The following is a 22,968-nucleotide window of genomic DNA, read 5'->3' on the forward strand; positions in this document are numbered from 1 at the left end:
AAAATGGAAAGTACGTCATCACTTTGAAAAGGTCAGTTAGCAAATGTGATGAGTGAATTTCTAATGATCCTATTCATCATGGTGAAAGTCCAGTACTGTAATTACAAAAAAGGCCCTGAAATTCCTAGCAACTTATTACACCCATTATGCATAGTGATGGAAAAGCAGCATCTCCTTTGCAGAATCAGAACTATGACTTAAGCATTGCACCTTCCATCCTTTGCCTAAACCTTATGATAACTTACTATATTCCAGTCATTTCCTCATAAAAATATCAAACTCTAGCTTCAATTTGCATATGTACTCAAGTTCATAACTATGCAACTATTTTGCTGTATAATTCATTGGTAGCACAGCACAGATGACAAGTAAAACATTTATCATTAACATATAGCTCCTTTAGAAGACATCACTTTTAAGCCAATCAGGAATGATGCGAATATAGTATATTAATCCTTTATAGAGACATTTTCTAAGAAATCATATACAGCACAATACATGGTATAAAATATAAGAAAACCTTAACTCAAACGTTTTATCTTTGGCACCAAAAATCTACCTCCAACATTATGAACTTAGAAATTAGTATGAGAATCTTACATGGTAATACATCAAATATGCCTTAATATTGTGCATCCTGTACACAAACTTAACAATATAACTTTTGTATCATTAATGTGCACCACTGGGATTTTTTGTGCTATTTTTCTAAACCAAAATTAAGAAATTAAATCAAAGTACATTTGTCCCAAAAGGGAGAAATGAAAGGCAAGGGGTATCAACAGTTTACTGAGAGCTGGTGAATATAATTAATTAGCTTGGTTTCCCATATAATATGCCACATGGGTTTGATATATTGAATTATTAGATTGATGGAGGCCCTACATAGCCGGGTGTCTTTCCTCCTAACAACCTTCCTGTGGCATATGAAAGTGTTGGGTGTAGCTGACAGAGAGCCCATGGTAGCGGCACCCCTGGCCAGGCCCGCAACCCACCACGCAGATAGTTACTTCTTCTTCAGGGCCTTCTCAGCAGCCTTCGTAGTTTTTCCCGTCCCCTCCTTCTTTGTCACTTCCTTGATGACACCCACAGCCACCGTCTGTTTCATGTCACGCACAGCGAAGCGTCCAAGTGGGGCGTATTGCTGGAAGGTCTCCACACACATGGGCTTGCTTGGTACCATTTTAATAATACAGGAATCCCCGGATTTGATGTGCTTGGGGTTAGCCTCGATTTCCTTACCGGTACGCCTGTCGATCTTCTGGATGAGCTCAGCAAATTTGCAGGCAATGTGGGCTGTGTGGCAGTCCAGGACAGGGGAATACCCAGGCTGGATCTGGCCAGGATGGTTAAGTACAATTACCTGGGATGTGAAGTCGGCTGCCTCCTTTGCTGGGTCATTCTTGTTGTCTGAGGCCACAAATCCACGCTTGAGGTCCTTGACAGATACATTTTTCACATTAAAACCGACGTTGTCACCAGGAAGAGCCTCAGTGAGGGCCTCGTGATGCATTTCCACAGACTTGACTTCAGTGGTGGGGCCAGTGGGGGCAAAAGTGACAACCATGCCAGGCTTGAGGACACCAGTCTCCACTCGGCCCACAGGTACTGTTCCAATGCCACCAATCTTGTACACATCCTGTTGGCAATAAAATATTGTCAGACTACTATGAAGAAGTATGAAGTCACCCATTTATCTGGGTTGGTGGTTGTGAGATACAGAACTACAGTACCAAATGATTTGTGGGCACTGTGGTACTGATGTGGATGTACTGGAACGTCCTAAATGTACCATGGTCTGCAGTAGTTTGGCCATGTGGAAATAACGGAGAATGAGGGACTGACTAAGACTATGCGTGTGACACTGAGTCTGGATGGATGGTGATGGTGTGAACTGGAGGAAGGGTTGCCTGAAGGGAGAAGTGACAAGGTGATTTGATTATGGCTTCCTCCGGGATTAAGGCATCTAGCCATGTACAGATAATTAAGCTAACAGCTACAGTGCATAAATGCAACAGGTAAAGCTCTGGCAATCTATAACTTTGTACTGGTACTGAAACAAAGTTGACTCTGGTATGGTATAACAATGATTACTTGATAATGTTCTGAAGCACACTTGGCCAGGTTAATCTATATTCAATAAAACAGTTTATGCTGTTTAAGCCGATACAAAAATATGTAAATATATTACATCCGGACTTAATGGAAAACTGTACTATTCTTTGTGAAGTACTTTAAAAACATCCTGCTCATTCAAAATTTAGTAATTACATTAAAATATACTGATCACTACCTGGAGAGGAAGACGGAGAGGTTTATCTGAAGGTCTGGAAGGAGGCTCGATGTTGTCCAGGGCATCAAACAGTGTAGTGTATTCATATGATCCACTCTTGCGATCAATCTTCTTCTTGGTCCACCAGGGCATGTTATCTGACCTTTCCAACATGTTGTCACCATTGAAACCAGAGATAGGAAGGATTGGTACCACAGCAGGATTATAGCCCACTTTCTTGACATAAGCTGAGACTTCTTTCTTGATTTCCTCAAACCTGGCCTCAGAGTACTTAGGCTCTGTGCTGTCCATCTTGTTGACTGCCACAATGAGCTGCTTGACCCCCAGGGTGAAGCACAGGAGTACGTGCTCACGTGTCTGGCCATTCTTGGAGATGCCAGCCTCAAACTCACCAGTACCAGCTGCCACAATCAGTACGGCACAGTCTGCCTGGGAAGTTCCCGTGATCATGTTCTTGATGAAATCACGATGGCCAGGGGCGTCGATGATGGTGACGTAAAATTTGGTGGTCTCAAACTTCCACAGAGCGATGTCAATGGTGATGCCACGCTCACGCTCAGCCTTCAGCTTGTCCAGCACCCACGCATACTTAAATGAGCCTTTACCCATCTCTGTTGACTCCTTTTCAAATTTGTCGATGGTTCTTTTGTCGATGCCGCCACACTTGTAAATGAGATGGCCAGTGGTGGTGGACTTGCCAGAGTCTACGTGGCCCACCACCACGATGTTGATGTGGGTTTTCTCCTTACCCATGATTGGGGTTCTATATCACTGCAGCTCACAGACTGGAAAAAATACAATACATCAATTTAAACAAGCCACTGAAGTATAGTATGTGAAAATTATTGGCGAATATACAGCACTGATATATTCAACCCTTTTAAACTGTAATTAAACCATGTGCTGGGGTCATACTGTAAGATACTGTGTTTGGTTAGCATTCTGCCTGCTCCTGAATGCTTCCAACAGACTCCAACCGAACAGTACACATGGGTTTAAAGACGAATCTTGTATTCCTCCCTTCAAGGTGCATGTGGCCCAATATATGGATAATGTAATCCAGTATATTTAAAGGTAGACCATACACTATCTATAGTCAATACCCCACACACTGTATAGGAGTGAGACTTGTGTAGCAAGCGACAATTTTCTAGGTTACAAGCTGTGGAAATTAGCTTTCTTTAACAACTGTAGGCATGAGCAGGATGTATGGCGCAACATGAGAAATTTATGAGTACAGTATTTTGGAATGGAAAAGAAGGTGCTGGGTATGAGATGTGGAACTACTGATTGGATAAAAACAAACATACTGTACACACAGACAGGATGTCAAAGAAAGTCTGAAAGTGAAGCTGAAGGATATGTTGGTAAAGGCAGACCTTATGTAGTATGTACGAAGGCTGTAGTGTCGTAAACTGGAGACAGGCGGAGGACTATGCAGGGTGCTGGAAAGACGTACAGGGTTACAATAGGGTGCAGGGCATTACAGATGATGATGAAAAAATAATATTTCCACATACTACTGCTAGTCATTACTCCCAGACATTATCCTCAGTCATTACTCCCAAATATTACTCCCAGACATTATCTTCAGTCACTGCTCCGAGACATTACCCTCAATCATTACTCCCAGACATTACCCCCAGCATTAACCTGTGGAATCAAACAGATAATAACCTGTCATTACACCTACATGTTAAGTTTAATCAACTGCTATACACCCCTTAACATTAAGCTTGGTAATTATCCTTGGCATTTAGCTCAGACATTACCCTTACACATTTACACTTCATCATTACCTCTGAATTTTTATTGGTCTGGACATTGCTCCTTCATTACCCCCTCATATCTGGAACCCCACAGATATTTCTATCGATAGTAGCCCTGATATTATCCAGCCTGACCTGACTATCACCAATTATATTTTCCATCACAGCCATCTGAGAACTCATTAAGGCACTAATGAAATTTAATTGTTAACTTTGCCTCTAATTATTTTTCACATTTCATTCTTTTTTTCATTTTTTTTCCTGGAGAAGTCAGATACCAGAGTTGAAGAAATGTACAAAATGGTAGAGATTAAAGTGAAAGATATCATCATAATGATATGGTTAGCCGGCTGCCCTCTGACATTACTTAGTCTCTTTATCGCTGTAAACTACTTAACCCCTTCTGTACCATACCATCTATTTTATTTTTGTTACTGACAATATTTAATCTTCTTTGGAATGAATTTGAAATGAAAAGGTTGGATACAGCCTTCAATAACTCCTTTAACTGTTTACTGCATCTGTATGGGTACTTCCTCTGCAAGGCAAATCATCTGGCACTAGATTTGGAAATACAAAATAAATCCTTGGGTTGATGGGATAATTGTGACAGTCTCTTACCCTACCACCCTCTGGGACGATCTCGATGGCCATATCAAAGTTTTGCGTTGGTAAAAATAAGACACAAAATGTGTCCTTGAACTGGAGAAATCAATCCATCAATGTCGGGACACCAATCATGGGCTGGAAGAAATCGTCCAAGTAACAGGTTGTCTGTGACAGGGTAAAGGTTTTTAACCCACTTGCTGCACATTGACTCTTTACTGAAACCGTATGTGGTTGCCAGAATTAAAAATCTACTGTTCGTCTGCTCCAACTTGATTAGAGATTCTTGGCCCCTTTTCAGTTCGATCTGCGACCAAGTGTAATCAGACTGGAGGGTCGATTGTACTTGTACTACAGCAACCAAGGCGACTAATTCTTAAGTCATATCTAACGCTCGTCGAATTTTATGCAGCCACGACTTAGTATTGTAGTTGTGGAAGTGGCCTTGTTCTGGTGAAAACATACTATAATTCGAAAAAGTCAGTGATCACCTACTGCGTAAATTCCTGCAGAATGACGTCAACAACAATGGGCCGTATCAATTATTCCCTACGGTACCAGCTAAATTCTCCTTGACAGGTTACCGCTTTTCACGCCACCTTTATACTCTCACCTATCACCACGTTCACCCACAACATCGCCATATATTACTCTTACCTATGACGCAAATTCCTGACGCTGACGAATGTCGGCTTTGTCGGCTCGAGGGGAGAAGCAGAGTACTGACGAGCGTAAAACAAAGCTTTGAAAAATATAATACTTTTTAAAAATATATTTCTAAAATTATATGCCTAAATATTGGTCCCTGTATAGAGCCCCTGCTAATATTTCTTTTCATGCTGATAATCGAAAGAAATATTTATATTAGGCCTACCTAGCCTGCCATTTGTCACTTTGTCAGGCTTTCTTCCTGTTCACCCGTCTCCATGTATGTTTATTTTCTTGTTTACCAAAGCTCATTTCTTCCAGCTATGTCCATTTCGTTTAAATATTGTGGGTGATACATGTGGAACGATCAACTGATATGATTATGCTAAAAAAAAAAAAAAAAAAATCCCAATCGACAGTTCGGTTACACTGATACGCTTTCATTACACAATCCAGTCGAGCCTTGTAACCTCGTGATCAATACACGGGCAGCAGGTCTTGTGGCGGAAATAACCGGTTTCCCGTATAGGTGAACTGTTGTTCTTTTTCGAGATGCAACCTTTGAATTTAATCTTCATCATACATATACCGTCCATCCTGCGCACTACACACCCATGCAGACTACACAGGATGTATGTAGCCTTGGTCTACCCTGTCCTGCCTCAATAACCACGAAACATTCAAGCTCGTTCCATCCAAATTCATCACCACCTGCCCCAACCTTTTTCTACAACCACATACATGGTCCTACGAGAAACTTCCCATCAATATTACCAGCTCTAATACAACACTGTGTACCCGGATGCACAAATATGCGAGAAATTAAATCTGCCAACATTACAAGAGAGAAGGAAAAGAGACGACATGATTATGTTATACAAATGCATCACGGGAAAAGAGAAAATATGCGTAAATGAGTATATAACCTATGGAGACGCAATATTAAGAGGATATTGCAGAAAACTGCACAAAAAAGAGGTGATAAAGACGTAAGGAAATTCAGTTTCCCAAATAAAGCAGTTGATCAGTGGAATGCACTACTGAATGAGATGGCCTAGTGTGTCTCAAAACAATTAATAAATTTAAATATATGTGGTTGGGGTTTATTGCTCACGTGATGCCACTCAGGGATGAGTGAGGCTGATCACTCTCGTCTTAAAATGTCAGGACCAATTTGCCTAGCCCCGGGTTCCTACGCTCCTCATGGGGCGACATAGGATTGGATGATGGATGGATGGATGGTCTGATAAACATGGTTCAAGACACGGGACAGTACGAGCTTGAGTCATCCCTGTAAAGATACAGTTAGGTAAGAATTAGGTAAGATAAGAACCTAACTCGGATTTAATTTTGGACGAAAACCAAGTCATGGGAAGTTTCTGCACTCCCCTTTTCGCTTCCAGCATCATTGACGAACAACTCGTGATAATTTTCCACCCATAACTAAGATCTCATTTAGCATACAGAACAAGAGACACGGGAACATTATGCTTCCTTGTCTTTCCTGCAAAAGCAATTAATAGTTAAGAGAGTTGGCAATATAATTTGTGAATCCCTACTCCCTCCACTGGTAACTGCTACTTAATTGTTGCTACTGTATTCAGATACCTAGCTCTCTCTCAATGGCTCACGTATAATTGTCTTGTGATCATCCTGTTCTCGGTGCAGAGGTAAGAAAAGTCATGTTTCTGCATTTCATAATTTACTACAGTTATCACCAAACATGGCTCATCTGGCCTACCCTGGACGGTCCATAACTGCTGACTCTACAATATTTTGTGAATGAACCCCTTGAACATAACAGAAGAGGGATTGTGTGGGCATGATGGATATTGTTGTTGGGAGGAACTGATCTAAAAATAGCAATATTGAAGGGGCACATACATCTCGCACTGCCCCACGACCATCCCGATCTGTTTTACACACTGCTCTCCAACTATCCAACACATAGTTTTTGTTCCTCCGTCTAGTGTTAAGGATACCTATATACAGTACAGTGCCAGCCGACTTCTGACTAGTGACTTAACTGGGGAGTCCGAGCCCCCTTCGTCAAACCCCTGACCCCTATGTACCCCAACCCCCCCTCCCATTGGAGTCCATTACCTGCAACTTCGATCTACGAGTTATTCCATAATAAATTTCAGTTCCTGCTGTGCTAGGCATCTTAAGAGCACATTGGACCATTAACACAGGTGTGATAAATATTTGAAATTAACACACTCAATGGGCCTCCCAGAATAGGGCCTGACCTCACCTTGGCCAACCCAAAATGGGACATGACCCCATCTTGGCCAGCCCAGAATAGGGTTTGAACCCACTTTGGCCACCCCATTTGTGGACATCTGGCTACGTCACTGCCTTTGACGTCCCTTTTCACTGTGTATACATCAGGCCCGTAGCCAGGACTTGAAATTTGGGGAGGCCATCTCCATCGCAAGGGGGGGGGCTTTATTTTTTTTATACTTTTCCCTCCACGTATACTTCTTATAGAATGTATTGCATGAACATGTAATGAACTAACTATATGCTGCATTATGTAAGTGTAAGGACTAAAACCAGCTGAAACCAATTTTTTGGTACCAAAATGAACGTTCAGAAAACTGCAGGTTAAAATATTTTAATGATAAATATATTTCCTAGCTTTCAAGATACTTTCCATAACTTCATAGCTATTTCAACTTTCATGAGTTTCAACTCGTACCTTTTTCAAAGCTAATTATAACTCCGGCAGTATTGCAATTTGCAAACTGGCACTGATATCCTAACGAGGTTACGAGAAGACGTGCGTACCTAATCACTCGTCCCACTAAGTACTATTTAGCACTGTCGGTTGGGTGACGCTCTACGCTGCACCCACTATCTAGTGTGCCAGGGCCCAGACTGCCAAGTTGGTAGGCTTCACGGTGTTTTCGTAGGTATAAGTTTGAATTTGAAACGGTGTTGCACGCCGTTTTCCTACATATAGATATGCAAACCGCTGCCGTGCTGATACGGTTCATTCAACCTCGACCGGGTTCAACTAAATTCCCGTCTAACACCTATAACCTATACCAGCTTCTTTTGCATATAATGAATTACATCGTGACCATAATTATGATAACCGTCATTGAACTTGTAGCTTTATAAAATAAAATCATGTGTCATAACTAGTATATCTGGCTTGAATTTTCGTATATTTTCACAGTTTATGTGTCTGCAAATCATAGCCTATACGCTTCTAAATGAAAAATTTCTGGGGGGCTAATTAGTTTTTTTTTTTTTTTTTGGGGGGGGAGGGCTAAGTCCCTCCATAGCCCCCCGTGGCTACTGGCCTGGTATACATCCGCAGCCACTCCCCACCACTCAGCCTATCCTGCTCACTCTTCCGCTCACCTCACCTAGTGTCGTATTCATGAGGGTACGGATTCCAAGACAGACTTAGGATATCTGATCTCAAGTTAATATTATGAATGGTAGTAATAGTAATAGTTGTAAACCCAGGCTCATCTGCACGTGAATATGGTGGACTGCAGGCCAAAGTTGCCATTCTTCCGCAGTCCACCATCCTCCTTCCAGGAACCAGGAGAGGACTGAGGGACTTTATATACAACTGGGCAGCTCCAGCACCCGGTCATATCAATGTGACTACATGAAGGCGTCCCTCTCCACCACCTGATGTAATGGACTGCAACACCTACTAACCGATCTACAAAGCCCATCTTCACAAACACGTCACTTTGTGCTCCGTAAAACACGATATATCAGCACTGCCGAGAGAGTGGGCAATTTACAGGTATGGCTAGAGGATTTCCGATCTTATAATGCCACCAAGGGAAGTAGGCTGGTCATGTACCCTTAAATGTCCCAATATACCAGAGGGAGCAGTAATTATTATTATTATTATAATTCACTCTCATCTTAAATGTCAGGACCAACTGCCTAGCCCCGGGCTCCTATGCTCCTCCTGGGACAACGTAGGATTGGATGATGGATGGATGGATTATTTTTTTTTTTATGGCGTACGTATCTGATGACGGTACTATGACCAATTTTTCCATTTGTGCTACTGCCTGTGGATTTTATTCAACTTGGAAGATATCTCGTTAGGAATGGACTAGAATTTGTCTCCTTTAACCTTCTCACTACCCTCAAGTTTGAGTTACTGGTCTACTGCCAGCCTAAAAGATACCCCACGAGACTCACACTCAGTATGAACACCACGGGGAACACAACCTTACTCACTTTCAGACTCCACATGGAGGTGACCCTCTGTGCAAGCCTCGAGGCAGCAGCTCTTTTCCCACCCAAGTATATCTCCCAATAGGAATGACTGGCTTGCTCCATCCATGAGTTTTGCGGCCTTCCCCTTGGTTTCTTTCAGTGCAGGTTGTCTTTCAGATACTACCCTATGAGCAGGGGTCAACCTCAGGGAAACGCACAACATGCCATATAACTAGAGTTGGTGTTCATGTATTGTGTTGGTACTAAACAGCTCAGTCAGGTGGACTGATGCAGCATGCAGTGGCGGCACTAAAGGAGGGCTTTGGGTGCTTAAGTCCCCCCAAACTCCTCTCAGCCCTCAAGACCCCCTAGCTTGTTGCCTCTCTCTTTTGGTGCTCAGGTCCCCTCAGTCTCCCTTCCCCCTTGCTTCCAGGAAGCCCCCCTTAAGCCCATCCTATCTTTTAAGAAATGAAGCTGCCACTGCCAGCGTGCCAAACGACTTCAGTGACTGCATATGCAACATGAATCGTGACTTTATCCCCAGCTTTGAGTAGCCCTGCAGGAATGCCACAAACACCAGCCGTCTTACCAGTTTTCAACCACTGCCTTCTTGATTTCATTTTCAATTAGGGAAGGCATGGCGTCGTTGACTGGTGAAATAACAGCTAGTTGTTGCACACCAGACAATGGAAACCCTGCACTGGAGTATTCTGCAATATACAGTTCTTCAGAGTATTCAACCCAACGATCCCTATTCTCACCTACCCTTAACACAAATCGCCCATCAGCTGAGTTAACCTGAGAGGTGGGTCTGGAGTGGAGTTTCTTCAGGGATCGATAAGCTGGTCGAAGGTCGTTTGCCTGAAAGCAACCTTCTACCTCCTCAGTTATTTCCTTGACAAATTTCTTCTTGTTCTTTCCCGGTGAACTTCTTGCGCGATGAAACAGAAGTCTGTGCTACTCCAGATCCTTGGCCAGTCTGGGAGAATGACTTTCATCATATGTAGCCAGCATCCCCGGCAAGATAAATCTGTTTGATCTTGGGTACTCCCCAACGTAATCTTCAGCTACAGCAAGAACATCCATGAGGCTGATGTGTTATGTGAAACTGTGCCACTGACTCATCCGGCTGACATTTATTTTCTTGTATTTAGAGAGCTCCAATCAATAGCTGAACCAACAGAGCACTTCAATGTCTCTGGAGTCCACGCCACAGCAAACAGGTGAAATGTGTTAGAGTACCAGACAAGAGAGGATTCAAGGCGCTCAGAGACTTTCAACACTGACAGCAGTCACTATAATACCAGATGAAGAAGCGACTCCCATCAATGCAGCAAAAATAATCCTACCAATTATCAAAGGAAAAAGGGAGAGAGAGGGAAACAGCCACCTGTACTCTGTCTACTGCACTTCCTATCGGGTGTCACCGTGCCTCGCCCATCCATTTCATCTAGTCACCACAGACCAACTACACTGGGTTTGTTTTCACCTGACAGAACTGGACCACTCCCATTACTTGCATATTAAGTCGTGGTTGCATAAAATTCGATAAGCCTTAGTTAGGAGGTAGGGATGAATTTCCTGGGTTACTAGTCATATCTTCCCTACAACCCGATCATCAGAGCTGAAAGGGGTTAGAGATCTTGGTCAGGTTAGAGTAAATGTATTATAGGTATGACCACACTTCACGAACTTCACCCCTAAAAACGTTCCGTCTCATCTGCAGCCTCACCGTAACACCAAAACCAAACAGGGCAACATTCACCCTTCCATAACCAATACAACAGCCAGTACGGCTTCATTTCTACGATGCCACTACGTTTACCGCGTGTAAGAACAGCTGACCCTTTCCTCCCACCCACCAAACCCTCAGATTAATACTGTTAAAACAAACAAAAAACATTAAAACTAGTATGGGTACATGAGTTAAGCAGGTGCACTCAAACTTACGAACTAGAGGAAAAAGATAAAACACTGAATGAAGGTTTATATAACTTAGGTCAGAAACACAAAAAGGATGATTCAGTGGCTTGGGTAATCATATTGTGAAGTGAGCCTTTGGTGGTATACTTTAACGAAACAATAAGAGAACAATAATAAATATGTAAGAATGGAATAGCTACAGTCTAGTGCCAAAAAATATATATATGAAAATTCTATCGCACACTGAATTATTACTCTGAAGCAAAGTGAAGATGAATTTGTAATGACATACTAGCCTACTAGGACTTCCTGAAAAGTTTGCATCATATAGTTTTGAAGCCGCTCCTTTTAGTAGTGCTCTGGGGTCTGTGATTCTATTTAAACCCTACCGTAATAATCCTGCCAAACCATCCATCATCATTTAACGATTTCCTCCATTTCCATTACATCTCTTTCATCTGTTGTCCTTCTTCCTATACACTATTTCTTAAACTTTCTACCATTTCCTAATTCTCGCCCTTCTTTACGGTCTGCAACTTGACTTCTTTCCTCTTCCTAAACCCATATTCACATTTTTGCCGTTTTCCTTATCCATTCTCTCCCGCCTTTCCTATCTCGCTACTTTCTTTCTCCCCTTTCTCATACTTCCCAATTTCTCTTCCTTACCTCCGCTATTTACTTATATTTCCGTCTCTCCACTTTAATCCTGTTCATATTTTCATCTTCGTACCCTTCGCTACATACAATATCTTTCCCCTTTAATAGTAGCAATGTTCCTGTTCCCAAACCCTCGCTCCTTTCTAACCCTTCACCTTTAATCTTAACCTCCATTTTGCCCTTTCCCGACCTTCGCAATTACACTAACTAACCCTCACTGCTTTTATTCCATCTACTGTCCATTCCCCAACCTCCTTTGTTTCTCCATAATCTTTGCTAACCTCCACTTCACTAACTTCCATTTCCCCTTTCGTTAACCTCCGCTTCCCCTTCGCTAACCTCTATTTTCGTTTCACAGACTTCCATTTTCCCTTTGCTAACCTTTACGTGAGACAGATTTATATGATCAATCTCCTGTCGTACCCAAGAGTTGTTTTTGCAGGTGCACAACAAGGAAGGTCATATCCCATTTTTAGTTCCCGCATACACAAATCTTGGTTACGGAAGGAAATTATTGTAACTTACTTCGTGCATCTCAAATTTTTTAATTAACTAAGCATCAAGTTGACATTGATCGGATGATGAAAATGGTGAAAATGTTATATTTTGGCCTACCTTCATCAGTTGTTAGGCTATCCCCGTTACCTTTCACTTCACTAACGTAGTTACATGGTTATATTGATTTTCTAACTTGGATATTGACTGTTTCATAATTGCGCGGTAACAGTTATGCGATTTTTGATTTTTTAAATTATTTTTGCAAATTAATATACCGAGAAACTTCATGTATTTATATTTCTTCAGTTTCTCCGGCACAGCCCTCTTGTAAAGTAATTATTTCCTACCATTTTTTTTTTTTTTTTTTTTGCATTTTTGGGTTAATTATAAGGGTGGATATGCATCTCCATCTCTTCAAGCGCTCATTGCAAATTTGTTGCAAACCACCACGCACAGGAAAGATGGCAGCCGTTGGGGAGAGCGAACCGGTGCGTAGTATTTTTAACTTTTCTCCCCTTTCTCCCGCAGCTCAGTGGGTAAAAAAAAGCATTGGACGGTATTTTTACACCGCCCCCGCACAATTCACCCGCTGTAGGGTGAATATGTGCCATTTTTCTACGAGAAAGGGTACGGGTCGTCTCCGGCATGCCTCCTTATCGACCATTTCGCGATGATTTTGCGGACGGTCTTGCAAATGCCTCAATCCAAGCTGTCGATGCTGTTTTTCCATTATATTGCACACCGGACCGGCCAACACTGCACATTGTTGAAGATTTCAGCCTTAGTTGTACAATTCTCACTTCTTACGGAGACAAGGCGGTCGTACCTGTTCGCCGGCTTGGCAGAGAGAGGGAGATGACAACTGCTTGGGAGCTGGTCTGCAATATTGCTTTAGAGGGGAGTTGCCATTACTTCCCCTCACCCTCCCTCTTCGAAGTCGCAGTCAGAGGGGAAATTGGGTACCGAAATGCAATATATTCAATAATTTATAAGTTTTTAAAGATGTAGAATTTAATGATGGATATTTTAGTATGAATTTTGGGTTTAGAAGTTTTACTTAGGCTCATTAAAAGGGAGGTGTAGGGTTGGAGATTGGGCTGGGGAGGTGAGGGAACAGCCGCAGCAGTCGATAGCCAAGATGGCTGCCTCCAGGCTTGCAATGTTTACAAATAGATTCTCGGGCTTATTATCGCCTGTACTGGGTCTGTCGTTGCAGGTAATTGTTCATTTTCAATTTGTATTCAACGAGGATCTACTGAGTCAATTTGCTTGCGGTTCCCAGGTTGTGCATGCATACCAAAGTTCGGTATTCAGCAAGTATTTAATGCCAAAGCAACCTGTAACCTAAGGCGATTTATTTCCTATCTATGTATTCAGTAAGGTGATTTATGTCTAGTAGAAATTTTATTATTGTATAGTGAGCTTTGTCAGTATGACGCAGTACCGGGAAGCCAATGCAAGCATTGTCATTGTTTATTAGCCCACCGCCCATACAACCGATAGGATGTAGAATCAATTGAAGCATTTTTTTTTTTTTTTTTTTTTATAGCATTCTTGCATGTTTTGACTGTCATGACCCAACCTTTTTATTTGTATGTGTATTGACATTGTCCATTGGGTGTGGGGTCAGTTTAATATTTATGATTGTTTGTGTTGGTGTATGACGTATGGATTTTACCATTTTTAGCAGCTGATATGTAAATAACTCACTGAAATATAAAACTTTTAATCAGTACAGTTACCTTGCAGATCATTAATAATTAAGCTGCCCTAACCTAACCAAACCTGTGTGGGCACTAAAGCGAAAAATGGCATCCCTTGTGTAGGATTACAGTTAAAAAAAAAAAAAAACTCATATATTCTATGTTGTGAGAGAACTTAATGGATTTTATCTTACAAATACTGTACATTACGTAGTATAAAATCTATGATGAAACTGTGAGCTGGAGAATCCATTCTCCCTCTTTGTTTACGAAGCGCAAGCTGTAGCACTTGTGACGGAAAAGCCATAGAAAAGATGCCCTGACTTGGTAATGTCAAAAAACATCATAAAAACAAGAATTGGCACTGTCAGAAATGGCAGATTTACTGAACTGTAGATAAGTGGAAGAAGTAAATGACTGGTAGTCATTGCTTTGATTATGATTTATAAACTTCTGTTTATCCCACAGGTTACAGTACTTCATAGTTATATATTTTTTCCTTTGTCCCGTACTTTAGACAGATGTGATTATGCTGGTACATTACTGTATCTCATTCTGATAACTGAAATTTTTCATGGTTATAGGAATCATAACCATGCTTTCCTACTTTCCTTTCCTGGTTAAATTTTGAATCAACCCAATCCTGTTGTTTAATGTGTTACTGATTTGGTGTAATGCTTTTGCTAATGCTAACTTGTACTTCCAGATCCCAAGATGCTTGGTACATACAACCCCAGTCACATGCAATTATTACCCCAACTGGAAGATGGTGAAGGAGGTGAAGCATCGCAAGGCTGTCAAGCAGTATGCATTTCAGCGGCTCAACATAAATGCATTACGCAAGAACAAAATCATACCACCCGAGATTCAGGTTAAATTAATATAATTTATTACTTTAATGTTCTAAATTTGCCATCACTATAATTGGTGGTGAGTTAGAAAATGAAGCTAATAATGAATAAGTCCAATGAAAAGAATATACGGTAAGGCTGTATTACAGTACAGTAGTGTCTTCTGCCATTGATCTGTGTAAAATAGCCAAGCTGCAAAAGACAAAATTTAGAACAGGTTAAGGTGAGAGAACTATAGTAGTAGTTGCACCCTTAGGCCCATTTGAATGTGAATCTGTTAGACTGCAGGCTGCAGTTGCCCTCCTCTTACGGTCAGCTATCCTTCTTTTAAGGAGTAGCGAGGAGGAAGCTGAGGCACATTTGTATAATCAGGCAGGAGACCCAACCAGTTATATCATTGCCACTGTGAGATGCCCCTCTCTAGCATAGATTAGGAGAGGCTTGGTAAGGAATGGTAGTGTCCATGTCCTTATTACCCTTGGTATTGTTAATTGTCACGTGGTTGGGACAACTTTAATATTTTATTCCAACTAATGCCAGATGATTTACTTCAGTGGAAGAATGTGTCATAGGAGCTTGAATGTGTTAATACAGAATCCATTACCTGTCTGACAGTCAGGACAACTGTAGTGTTTTATTTGTGTGAAGCTTTTCACTGGTTGCTCAGTTGATAAACTGTTTGCTTTCTAATATGGCCAAAAAATTTCATTTTCTCCATCTTGAAAGCTGAATTCTAACAATTAATAGAATCCATCTTGAATGCTGAGTTCTAACAATGAATAGAATATGATGCCAGTTATAAAGAAGTGCTATGGAAAGAATGTACGGTATAGCTATAGCATTGTCTTTCTCAGACATTAAGCTAAGGGAGTTAAGCTGCAAAAGGATGAAAGTCTTGGCCAGCTTTTGGTAAAACAGTATCATTTTCCCAGTTTTAATGCCTTGTTTTTCCTATTTCTAGATCCTTCCACCCAATTTTTTTGTAGGAAATAGGGTTGAATATTTCTTGCTGCCATCAGAAGATTGTATTCTGACAGTTTTACAAGTTCAGGGAGGATTAACTTAAATAACTGGAGCTCTTGTAAGCATAATAAAATGACAATAACCTGAATGAAATATCTTCAGATTAACTCTTTCAGTCGATAGTATATTTTATTTTTAGTTCTTGCTACCTTGAAGTATGAACAGAGTATTCAGCGTAGGAGAGACTTTTTGAACTGGAGGGGTTTGGTATAGCTTTCATTAACCTTGTCACTGCTAGAAGTACAGTATTTCCAAATTTGAATAAAATCATCTGGTTAATACCAGACAGTTTACTCATCATTGGGAAACTTCCTGTGAAATGAGGGTTAAAGTGCCATCTTGATATAACCCTTAAACATCATCAGTTTTAGTCTGCTTATACCAAATGGTTTTACTGATGACTGGGATACTTATCACAGAGTGAGGGTAAAAAAAACTTGTATGAATTATTCATTACTGAGTATTACTGTTAATCTTTTAGTTATTTTAGTTTGAAAAAGTTTTCTAGTCCTTTATGTTCTGTATAAGGTATTCAGTATTTCACTTACTGTTTTAGCTACATTATGACTTCATCCTAATAAATCCATCCCTCAACAGGAGATAGCAGATAAAGATATTGCAGCACTGCCAAATATGTCAAGTATTTCAATGTTACACAAGCGTTGCATGATCACTTCACGACCCCGTGGCCTTGTCACCAGGTTAGTGTGCATGACAGGAAGAGAGTACAGTACTGAGGTATATATGTGTACTGGCAGTGTGGACATTGACTCATGTAGTAGTATAGTGAAGGTGCTGTGGAAGGAGGGAGGGATTTCTTACAGGATCATTTTCACTTCTTTTGTAAATGTCAGGACCAACTGCCTATCCCCGGGCTCCTACGCTCCTCATGGGGCAACGTAGGATTGGATGATGGATGGATGTACCTGTACTTTATCTTTGTTTCGGAATGCTACCTCATGTTGTCCTCAGTTGTGAAATAGAAAAGGGCATGGTGACGATGAAGTGAATTAGTATGTGATCTACATCGCTGTGGATGCTGTTTGATGTTTGATGTGTATATATATATAATACCTGTATTTCACTTCTGTGCTTTCTTTTTCTTTGTTCTTGGATTCTGCCCAGGGGCGCACCCAGGGAGGGGGCCCCGGGCCCGGGCTCCACCCCTTAGCTCTCTGGGTCCTTTAAGAATTTATATATATTTCGATAACAGCAAAACATGAAAAATTGGCAAGTTCAAACAAAGAGTAACACATGAGCCAGCAGCTCTCTGACTCTAAACCTGCATGTGACCTCTCGGTAATTATCGGATTACCTGACCTCACCTCACTACAGGCCTCCCCCATAGAAAACTCCTGGGAGCGCCCCTGATTCTGCCTCATCCCATTTCTTAGGTATTCATGGGATGGACATGATATAATATGATGTTGATGATATGTAAATTATTTTTTGGCATTTTTCTTTCTGCATGCTGTTTAATAGTGTTGCTTTTGTTTTTTCTCATTCTTTGCCCTTTAACCATCTCATCCCATCTCACTGAGAGGATATTTTAGAACTGGGATGCTGGAATAAGTATATGATTGACTATACCTAGATGGAGAAAGAGGTAAAAGTGATGGTGGTGGTGGTGGTGGTGCTGATGAATACATACTGTGTGCACCATGCAGACTGATGCATGTATTCATCCATGCATGTTTTCCATCACTGTAAGCCTGCCATATATACAGTATACATTAGAGCCATCACAGGGGTAGAGGAGTACAGCAAATCCTCGTTACATTGTATGACAAAAATGTGTTCTAAAATATTACATCATCATCATCCTGACCCCCTTTCCCACCCTAGGGCAGTGGTACTGTAAATTTGGAGAGAACTGGCCGGTCAGCACTATAAGCAGTAATGGAACTTTAATCAGTAATTTTCAGTAAATAAGGACTTAGTGGCATAAAAGAATGTTAAGAAAGGTAGGAGAATTTTCTGTACCTTGAGGAATGTGGACATGTTTATTGTCACTTATTTATGTTCTTACTTACTTTCATTTGTGGCACTGTTCTAACAGCAATCTTCCACAACACATAAAGGCAATGAAATAATTCTATCATCATCATCATCATTGTCCCCCTAACCTTTCTTTCATCCACAGATGGGTGAGTTAGGATCAGTAGAAAAGAATGCACACATCATTAATGTACACAATTTTCCACAGATGGCGCCTGTCCCGTATAGTGTGGCGTCATGAGGCTGATTACAACAAGCTTTCTGGGATTCAGCGTGCTATGTGGTGAACCCATACACAAGACCACCACCGCATGACACAACTTATCATCTACATGCTTGGCTCAGGTATAGTTTTGTTTGGTTGATTCGTACTTTATATATATATATATATATATATATATACAGTATACTGTATATATATATATATATATATATATATATATATATATATATCATCATCATCAGCCGTTGAGGTCCACTGCAGGACCGGCCTATCCCTAGCAAAGCAGGGACGATACATCCTATGTATCTCTACCCAGTGGCTTAGGCTGTCTGGTAGAGACTATGTAGGGTGAGAAGTGCTTGTGAGTGTGATTGTAGTGTTGTAGTGTTGGATGTGTGTGTAGTCTGTGAACCAAGTGTAATCGGCCTACCTTAAGCCGATTGGGTGCAATCATACTAGTATGTGACACTGGTTCAACCACAGCATCCCCATGTGTCCGCCAAAGTAGCATGTGGCTTGGTGAACGCTTCCCAAAGTTTTTACAACTCCGGCAGGAGGCAAACCCGCGCTCACCAGCGTGCGAAATGCACACTCTACCACTGTACCACAGAAGCTCCATATATATATATATATATATATATATATATATATATATATATAATATATAATATATCTGTATATATACAGTATATATGTATATATATACCGGTACGTATCATCATCATCATCGTCATCATCATCACCATCATCATCATCACCATCATCATCATCATCATCATCCGGACCTCCTTTCCCACCATAGGGCAGGGTGAGGAGTAGTAATGTCCAGACAGCCCAAATTTGCCCAGTCCAATGAGTCTTGCTTCCATTCATTCACCGTTCAAGCCCCTGGAATCCTGGCTCTATCTGATACTCCAAAAACATTCAACACGTTCTGTATCTTCACATAAACATATCCAATAGAGTCAGTCCGGACACTCTCACATTAAAAGGAGTGCCAAATCCCTGATCATGCGCATCTCCTCACAATAATCATCCAGCCAGCTTGTTTCCTTTTTCAGTCCTCTAGCCTCACCAACTTCCAACCCTCTCTTCCTCACACACTCATCTGCCATATCCCTCCACACTCTTCTTTGCCTACCTTACCTCGTCCCTCCTTCATATTCGCTGAGATATTCCTTTATCACCACTTTATTGTTATCCATTCTTTCCACATGACCATACCATTTCAGTACACTCTTTGATCCTGATGCCTACAGACTTCCTGACTCCACATCTTTCACGAATCACATTATTTGATATCCTATCCACCCTCTGTACTCCGCATACATTCCTCAGCAGTCCCATCTCCACTGCTGTCAATTTTGACTTTTCATTTTCATGCCACGCCATAGTCTCACATCCATATGTTAAAGTCGGTTCATTTTGCCATTAAGTTTAGTAAATTACAAAATAACTCATAGTTCCAGTGCTACCTGTACTGATAAGTTGTTATTTACAGTAACAGTTTTAGGGAAAAAAATTATTATTATTATTACTCTATTTTGGAGTGCATCCTTGATTAAATGTGAAGACTGCCTGTACGCGTTTTAGTTTATGGTTTGGTTGATACTGGAGAGGGATGTATTCATGTGGTGGCATTGACATAACTGCCCAACTACTTGGTTTTACAAACTTCCCTCTGCCCTCTCCTTCTCCCCAAATGCAGGATGGTTGCTTGACTACAGGAGGAGGGCAGCATGTTGTTGCAACAATAGCTTTTACTACTGCTACTACTATTAACAACATCCATTCATCCATCATCCAATCCAGCGCCGCCTCATTAGGAGCGTAGAAGCCTGGGGCTAGGCAAGTTGGTTCTGACACTTATGATGAGAGTGACCAGTCTCACTCATCTCTGAGTGTCATTACATAAGCAGTAAACCCCAACGACCCCTTGGATATAAACCTACACAGCTCAATCCAATTGGAGCATCTTAATTACCCATTAAACCACCAGGCACCATAATTTGGTTATATGGTTACCACTTAGTGTATTAAATGGTTTCCTGCGTGTACAGGAAACCTTTTGGCCTATCACTCAGTTAAGTCACCCATAGGCAGAAGGAAGAGGAAAGAGTGAAGGAAAGAAAGACAGAAGAGGGAGTGTAAAGTCACTCGTAGGCAGAAGGATAGGGGAAAAATGAAGGAAAGGAGACAGAAGAGGAAGAAAGGAAGTGAGGAAAGGGCACACACCCAAAGCAGCACTACATCGAGTGTGTGGATGGTGGGCACCCCCACTTAACACCCAACTATTAACAACAACAACGACAATGATAATAATAATAATAATAATAATAATAATAATAATAATAATAATCTATCTATCCATCTATTGCCAGACGCCTCAATCCCGTTCGGGGTGGCCACAAACAAATCGCCTCCACGTCGCCCTGTCCCCCTCCATTTCACTGGCCTGCTCCCAACTCACACCCCCCTCTCTCATATATAATAATAATAATAATAATGGTTTGGTTGATTTCTGTTTATGTTTTCAGATGTTCCAGTTACTCCAGAAACAGGGATGTATACCTCACTGACAAGGAGAGAGTTTTGGTGATATAGGTTACCTTTGTAAAAACTTTCCTGCATTCATAATAAACTGTTTGTTCATTGTTTACAAAAGTATCATAACCCAAAATTCATGGAATTGAGAGAAGAATGGATATTGGTTTTCTTTCCATCCGTATTTTTTCATTCAGCTTTTTTTTATATATTCCTTTTTTTTTCTTTCTTTTTTTTTTCACTCAACCTTCTCATGCATAATATTCATTCCTAATTTGTCATTACAGTAAACCATGTTATAAGTAACCTTTTTAAAATTCTTTTTTGCTCATATGTCCATAATAAATTACAGAATACTGAAGTTCTTTTGCCACCTATAAATCTGATATGCCAGTTTTTCAGCTTACTTTGCAATACACCTTTTACTGTAACTTAGCCTAAAATTACCATTGTGAATGCTGAATTGTTATGGACGATTAATGCTAGAATTCAGTGCCAATCTTGAAGAAGTCCTGTGTAAAGGATGTACAGCGGTACTGTTGTCTTTTAATACAAATAAGTTGCAAAAGGACGAATTTTTTGGCCAAGTTAGAGTGAAACAAGTATAGTTACTTGGAAGAGTATATGATAGTTTGAATCAGAGATGGAGGGCTGTCATAACGAGCAAAATGTGGCTACAAACTTGGAAGCTAACTACTTTGTCACCATTGCAGGCAGGAAGCACTCAGACAAGAAAATAAAGTCAAGTTCAGTCGAGTATAAAATTGTTGACAGATCCTATTCACGTATTGATATCTTTTTTCCCAACAGTTTCCAGTAATTGTAGCTGGTTTTGACAACTGGATAGCTTCCAGTCCACTGAAAATATCAGCTTTACTATGGCCAAAATCAGTATGGGGATTCCTTTGGAGGAATGTGATGTGGTTTTTATGTACTGTATTTATGACTGTGCAGACTACCTGTACAGTATTTCAAATAGGAAAAAAAAATGGGAGAAATGGAGTTCCCCCGAGCTAAGCCCTGTATTGGACTATATAGCCCCGCTAGGGTTACAGGAGCGAGCTACCACTCCCAGCACGGCAGCCCGGGTGAGGCTCGAACTAGCAATCCCCCGATTACGAGTCCGGCGCGCTACCACTGTGCTACCGCGCCCCTCAGTCAAATAGGAAAAGGAAAATACAAAAGAGTAAGCAAGAAACTCATGTTACTGCTTCATTTACCTATCAGTCAAGTATTCAGTTCCTCGTACATTACTATTGATCATCCTATCACCTTTTATATCTGTAGCTGCCCTCATAACTCTTTCTTATATCTCTGGCAGCTCAATCACTGTTATCTCACTAGGCTAACTTATAATCTCTGAACACCCACTAGGATTTGGGGGCACATCTTTTATACTATTGTTCCTTATTATTCAATTCCATGTAGGAGTTAGATACTTTTGAGATTGAAAGATGGGTATGGGAATAACTTATTATTTTTTTTTAAAGGTTCATTCATTACTAGGTCTGGAGCATTGTCTGATATATTTTTTGAAGATTCGATTATTGTCTCATAAGAAATAGTATTTGTACCATGAGTTGAATGTTCCATATTTACATTTTTGAAGAATATTTAAAAAAAAAAAAAAAACTTTACATGTGTTGAATGTTCCCTATTTTCAGAAGAGGATAGAATATTATGCACAGATGGAAAATTATTGCAAAATAATGCGCATTAGATTTTCATGTGAAACCTGAAAGATATGGTGAAGGTGATAAGATTGCGCAAGAAATGAGACGAGGCTTCAGTAGGGAAGGAAACTACATGCATTGTGTACTACAGCATATTACAAATGAAAATAAAGAAAAATCAGTTTTTCCCCCCAGGAATTCATTGGGGCATTCCAACGTGAAGTAATGCTGAAAGTCAAAGTATCCAGCGTAGAGGATGAAATAAAAGTACAGTATAATTAATTTTCCAGGACAGTGCTTCTTACAGGTTTCATTTGTTTACATTGTCAGTGATTAACTGGTGCACATTGATTCGTCTC

The 22,968-nt window shown here is 40.7% G+C and overlaps 2 protein-coding genes across 2 annotated transcripts; one reads left to right on the forward strand and one right to left on the reverse strand.

The window, feature by feature from the left end:
- Positions 1-774: 774 nt before the first annotated feature.
- On the reverse strand, positions 775-13,476 carry LOC145392254 (elongation factor 1-alpha-like). Its single transcript, XM_080266720.1, has 3 exons — positions 13,421-13,476; positions 2,294-3,078; positions 775-1,639 (listed from the first exon to the last, which is right to left on the reverse strand). Exons 2-3 carry the CDS (start codon positions 3,044-3,046, stop codon positions 1,007-1,009), a joined length of 1,386 nt encoding a protein of 461 aa, XP_080122846.1. The 5' UTR covers positions 3,047-3,078; positions 13,421-13,476; the 3' UTR covers positions 775-1,006.
- A 248-nt stretch (positions 13,477-13,724) lies between these two features.
- Positions 13,725-21,174, forward strand: mRpS14 (mitochondrial ribosomal protein S14). The gene is made up of 5 exons (XM_080266723.1): positions 13,725-13,810; positions 15,004-15,168; positions 16,769-16,872; positions 18,378-18,514; positions 20,930-21,174. The coding sequence occupies exons 1-4, from the start codon at positions 13,733-13,735 to the stop codon at positions 18,454-18,456; spliced, it is 426 nt and encodes a 141-aa protein (XP_080122849.1). The 5' UTR covers positions 13,725-13,732; the 3' UTR covers positions 18,457-18,514; positions 20,930-21,174.
- Positions 21,175-22,968: the final 1,794 nt, after the last annotated feature.

This window comes from Coenobita brevimanus, chromosome 21, assembly GCF_032717465.1.
Source record: "Coenobita brevimanus isolate Jiangsu-jjx chromosome 21, ASM3271746v2, whole genome shotgun sequence".
In the NCBI taxonomy this organism is placed as follows: domain Eukaryota; kingdom Metazoa; phylum Arthropoda; class Malacostraca; order Decapoda; family Coenobitidae; genus Coenobita; species Coenobita brevimanus.

Excerpts from the sequence above, each read along its gene's own strand:
- mRpS14 (XM_080266723.1), top strand. The coding sequence starts at position 13,733 with ATGGCTGCCTCCAGGCTTGCAATGTTTACAAATAGATTCTCGGGCTTA. Across the intron at positions 15,169-16,768 it reads TCATACCACCCGAGATTCAG|GAGATAGCAGATAAAGATAT; the intron begins GTTAAATTAATA and ends ATCCCTCAACAG. Across the intron at positions 16,873-18,377 it reads CCCCGTGGCCTTGTCACCAG|ATGGCGCCTGTCCCGTATAG; the intron begins GTTAGTGTGCAT and ends AATTTTCCACAG.
- LOC145392254 (XM_080266720.1), bottom strand. The coding sequence starts at position 3,046 with ATGGGTAAGGAGAAAACCCACATCAACATCGTGGTGGTGGGCCACGTA. Across the intron at positions 1,640-2,293 it reads CTCTCCGTCTTCCTCTCCAG|GATGTGTACAAGATTGGTGG; the intron begins GTAGTGATCAGT and ends TATTGCCAACAG.